General features: G+C 34.7%; 1 protein-coding gene across 1 annotated transcript in view; it reads right to left on the bottom strand.

Annotated features, from left to right (window-relative positions):
• Positions 1-624: 624 nt before the first annotated feature.
• LOC105617059 (integrator complex subunit 7) overlaps positions 625-5,368 on the bottom strand; it is a 5,820-nt gene continuing 1,076 nt past the window's right edge. The window contains exons 4-13 of the mRNA XM_012198638.1: positions 5,023-5,272; positions 4,870-4,943; positions 4,646-4,791; positions 4,233-4,578; positions 3,866-4,125; positions 3,565-3,765; positions 3,407-3,500; positions 2,656-2,759; positions 2,063-2,567; positions 625-986 (exon numbers count right to left, since the gene is read on the bottom strand). Coding sequence (XP_012054028.1) covers positions 717-986; positions 2,063-2,567; positions 2,656-2,759; positions 3,407-3,500; positions 3,565-3,765; positions 3,866-4,125; positions 4,233-4,578; positions 4,646-4,791; positions 4,870-4,943; positions 5,023-5,272 — 2,250 coding nt within the window. The 3' untranslated portion in view covers positions 625-716. The remainder of the gene's footprint in view (positions 987-2,062; positions 2,568-2,655; positions 2,760-3,406; positions 3,501-3,564; positions 3,766-3,865; positions 4,126-4,232; positions 4,579-4,645; positions 4,792-4,869; positions 4,944-5,022; positions 5,273-5,368) is intronic.

Raw genomic sequence — 5,368 nt, 5'->3', positions numbered from 1 at the left:
AATTTATTAAAGTAATAATACGGCTGTAATGAGGATTGATCAAATTAAGAGGGGAATTTTATCCAAAGATTTTTAGATATATATATTATATTAAAATTGTAGAGTATATTTAAAATTGTAGAGATGAATAATTGCACCTGATGGAAGATACACCAGCAATGTGGAGAGAGAAAATAATTAAATTAACTGAAGGACCCCTGTGAAATATATGAGATATGAGGGGAGGATAAAGTTCTTATGGTTCATCCTGCCCTAGTATCTGAATATATAAAACTTCTTATATCTAATAAGGAGAATTAGAGAGGAGGGAGGGGGGGGGGGTGAGAGTCAAAATCTTATATTATTTATTTGAAGATAGGTTATATCTGGTGAACCTAGTATATATTATAGGGAAACTAATTCCAAATCCTCCAATTATAAAATAATTGTAAAAAAAATTATAATAAATGCATGATTACTAAAGAATTATAAATATAGTTACTAAAAAATTATAAATTTGATTATTATTAATTAGATTTAGAATTTAGAATCCGCAGAATCTTAATTCCAATCGGATGAATATTCTTATCAATGAGCCAAGCAATCAGATAGCTAAAATAAAATAAAGAATTCCAATATTTTTATGATTAATTCGTTCTTATTAAAATTTATTTGAATAAAAATATTATAAAATACATATACCACGAAGTGCGTGTAACTTAAGGTAACTTAACTCCTTAAGGTAACTTTCTCTTCGCAGGTTCTTCGTGTACTCTAACAGGTAAAGTGGAACGTGGGCCACACTTCCACACATTACCATCTTTGTCGAGTATACTCGCGCTCGCTGTGATTTGATATTGACCACCGGTACTCGGGACAGTGTTTGCACCAACCGTGCATGGTGGTACAATCGTAGATCCAGGTACTCCCAAGGACAATAAAAATTCACAAGCGAAGAAATCCCGATGAGGTGTTACCGTTTGCTGCAGTTCGTTCATATTGGAATCCTGTAAACAAATATGCGCTTTATTTAATATTATTTAATATATTAAGTGTACAACTTTGCTTCCGCCGTTTTTTCCCGAAATTCGAGGCTTTATTGTAAAAAACTGGTTATACATTTATGATTCAAAGTATTGTCCATCGCTGGCCACTACTTTCTCCCATCTTTCGGGTAGCATACGAATCCCGCGTCGAAAAAACTGGTCATCTTTTGAGGCTATCCACGAATCGATCCAATTTTTTACTTCTTCATAAGACCGGAAGTACTGGTCAGCCATGTGCCATTGATCGAAACAAGTGATAGTCAGAGGGAGCAACGTCTGGAGAATACGGCGGGTGGGATAGGATTTCCCATTTCAACGTTTCCAAGTATGTCTTGACCACTTTCGCAACATGGGGTCGAGCATTGTCATGCTGCAAAATCACTTTATCGTGTCTCTCGTTGTATTGTGGCCGTTTGTCTTTCAATGCTCGGATCAAACGCATCAATTGCGTTCGATACCGATCGCCTGTGATTGTTTCAGTCGGTTTTAACAGTTCATAATACACTACGCCGAGCTGGTCCCATCAAATACAGAGCATGACTTTGGACGTCAAAATCAACGTTCTTGAAGCGTTGAAACTACTCACGACACGTTCTTTCACTAATAGCGGCCTCACCATAAGTATTTGAGAGCATTCGATGAGCCTCAGCCGCAGATTTCTTCATATTGAAGCAAAAAATTAAAACCTCCCGCAAATGACGAGAATTTGGCTCGTAAACTGACATTTTCAATCGAGAATAACTTTATGATGCAGACACAAATCGAATGTTTCTATGGGGTTATGTTAACAGAGGCCCAAGTTTATTGTATGACGTCTATGATCTATTTATTTCGACCACCACTTACCGCTAAAACCATCTATAGGAAAACGGCGGAAGCGAAGTTGTACACCTAATATAATAATTAACATATTAATCTTTGTTAATAATTAATAGTTTACGAATAAATCTTTAATATTCATTTTAATAAACATGCGTAATATAGACTATTTAATTTTTGATAATTAATGCGATCGTAATTTTAGATACTTTATCTACCTTTTGATCAGAATTTATTTTCGAAGGCGGCGTCGTCGAGATAGAAATGCACACCGCAGCGACGGAACGGAAAAGGGAAGCCCGTCGACCGTGTCTCAATACTCCTTCGACTTTGAGCGCTAATTGGCTACCTTGTGGCACAGATACGGGCTCACCGAGAACACGTGGTTGAGGTGATACAGACAGCTTAATACTAGTAGTCTGTAGAGTTTGAAAGAAATACCGCGGAATCGGCAATCTCATCGTTCCACCGGCAAGAAGTGTCACTTGCGACATCAAGCAACTAACTCTCAAATGACTAATTGCTCCATTCTTGCTTTCGCCACCTATACAGGATGGTGCTAAACGACGCAACTCGGCGCAACAGCGAGCCAACTGTCGCATCTCTACGGAATCACCAAAATGAAAATTCACAGAATCATTCTGTTGCTGGTACATAGAAATACTAGGCCCGCCGCAAACTCGTTCTAGACTGTTTGCTAATAATCGACATATTTCTTGTAATCTGCAAGAGATGAATTAAGGTAAATAGTCAAAAGAACGTTCTTAATAAATACCATAATTGAATAAAAATTTTTCTGGTAAAAGGATACGCCCGAATATTCGCCAATGATTCCGGATCAGCATCAAAGGCTGATTGATATAACTTTTGATAATTTTCCGCACAATTTTTTAAATCTTGCGCTGATTTTCTTAACTGTAAAATTTATAATATACACACTGTAGTATATCAGTATACAGGGTATCCCATTTTAATGTCCCATCCCAAATAACTTTTTTATTTTTAATTATAGAAAAAAATATTTCGGGCAAAAGTTATATGGCTTTGAGGGGGACATAAGTGTCATTAGTTTGATCTTGCTTGAAGGTCACGTAAAAATTAACATTATTCAAGATGTCCGACTGACGGCTAAAACTTCTTGAATGTTGTTCAGGATCATATTAATGCCGTGCTATAATTTGTAAGTCTCATAACTCGAAAAATACTTAACGAAAATGAACTTAATTGTAGTATTTTGGAAAGCTCTCGAGATGATCAATAAGAATATGCAATAAAAAGTAGAAGATACCATTTAAGAAATTAAAGATAATCTTCATGTGATGATCTTCAAACAAGTATTCAAAATCATACAAAGACATCATCTTAACTATACAACTTTTGCCTGAAACATTTTTTTCTAAGAAATAAAAGTTTTTCAAAAATAAAAGTTATTTTATTTGGTGGGATTGGGTGGGACATTAAAATGGAACACTCTTATAAATAGATATAACCATAGATATATATAGCAATAGGTAAATATTATAATTGAAATCACTTTACAATTATAATTATATAAATTATACCTGATGCGTAACACGTCCGTATCTCTGGAGATCATCTTTCGTTGCAATGACAACTGTGACAGCTATAGCAGGTGGTGGTGCGGTACATAAAGATCTAAAAATTTAAATTTTGATTTCTGCAGTTTCTTTTTCTTTACATTTGCTGTATTTTTACTTACATGCACGAATGTAACAATTGTGCAATAGATTGTAAGAATTCACAACGTAATTTTGAATATTCGCTTGGAAATTGTAAACTGCGTAATGGAGTGCTAGCGGCTTTGAGAGACGCACAAGCGCTTGCATAACGCGCTATCGCGCCATTCAGTTTTTCCACAATCTCAGCTTTATTCGTATTATCTTCGCCTTCCGTTTTATTCCTTTACACATATATTGTTATGTTAGAAGAAGAAAAATAGAGAAGAACAAATAAAATAATGTATTATGGTCTTGACAACAGATAAAACGGAAAATACATACATGAGACAGCATTCTGCTTTTGTAACTAATTCTAAACCTGACAGCCAAAAATGTAGCTGCTCCGATGCTACAGTTTCTTTGAGACCTTTAAATATTTCAGTAGCAATTGTATGATGGCCGTATCTTGCTGCGCTCCGCGCAATACGATATTTTGCCCAACCATCCACGTTTCTCACGACGTTGTTTACCGCTTCTAAACATTCTGAATTCCATTCGTATCCTCCAGCCACCGTTTGGAATAATAATGTACAAAGCATTACCTTTTCAAATCAAAATAGTATCTCATGAAAATATCTATTTGTTAAGAAACTAAATTCTTCTACATAAAGAAAACAATTCTTACATATACATATACTTATAAGCTTACCTTGGTATGTACATGAGATGTCTGTTTAAGCTTGATCAAAATATCGGGTAAAAGTGGAAGCAATGTATTCTCTCCTAAACTACCTATAGCACCCAAGGCTTCGCATAATGCGACCGTCTGCTTCTCATTCTGACTGTTTTCTGCACTAGCATTGATTAGAGTAGAACCAATAGCATCGACAAACAAAACACAATGACTGGGTTGCGATTGACACAGTTTTACTATTGAACGTAGGCATGCCTTCAACTGATGCAAATGTTTATCGTCTAAAACTAATAATACAATCAGAGATTCGAGACAGGAAATCACATCTTGTATACCATAAGCGGGCAATCCTTCTTGATAACTGTTAACAAAAGAATCCATATTAATTATTTATCTTACATATTCTAAGAGAAAAATTTTGTACATACCAATAACAGGCAACTCTAGAAAGTATAGTAATGGCTTTTACTGCGACAAACGGGTCAGGCGAGTAACATGCATTTAAACATAATTGCAGTAAGGAACTATTTTCTTCCATATTTGCATCGCACGTTACAGCATTTTGGCTAAGCACCTGCATTTTGATAAACATGTGTAAATGTATTGTAAGAAATTTATGAGGCTGAAATTATGTTATATCAATTTAACTGACCTCGATTACATCTAAAGTACGGATGAGAAGATCTGTATTTCCTGCACCATCTTGCAAAAGTGTCGTGGTACTCTCTAAATTATTAGATATTGATTATATCACTTGTACAAATATCAAATAATAGATAAATTATATCACACACAAATCATATACCAATTAAATTATTAAGGGCACCCTGTGGCCAGAGATGTGCCCCTCTTCTAGCCAAACTATACAAAAGATGCAAGGCATGACGTTTAATAGACAATCTTGGATCATCTTGCAAATAACGCAATAATAATGCAACTTGTTGTGGCACATCTAACAATGTCGCAGAAGCAAGAGTACTTAATGCACTGAGAGTGACTCTAACAAATTCTACTGCTGGATAACTCGCAAGAAGTTCCATACATAGTTCATTTACCTTTAATAAAAAAATAGTATGTGTTTCTTTTAAAATCTATATATATATATATATATATATATATATATATATATAATTATATATATAAAATAATTA

Source organism: Atta cephalotes (genome assembly GCF_000143395.1).
Source record: "Atta cephalotes unplaced genomic scaffold scaffold00011, whole genome shotgun sequence".
NCBI classification, from domain to species: domain Eukaryota; kingdom Metazoa; phylum Arthropoda; class Insecta; order Hymenoptera; family Formicidae; genus Atta; species Atta cephalotes.
The sequence above is the reverse complement of the archived record's forward strand: the minus strand, read 5'-3'. Positions and strand labels throughout refer to the sequence as shown.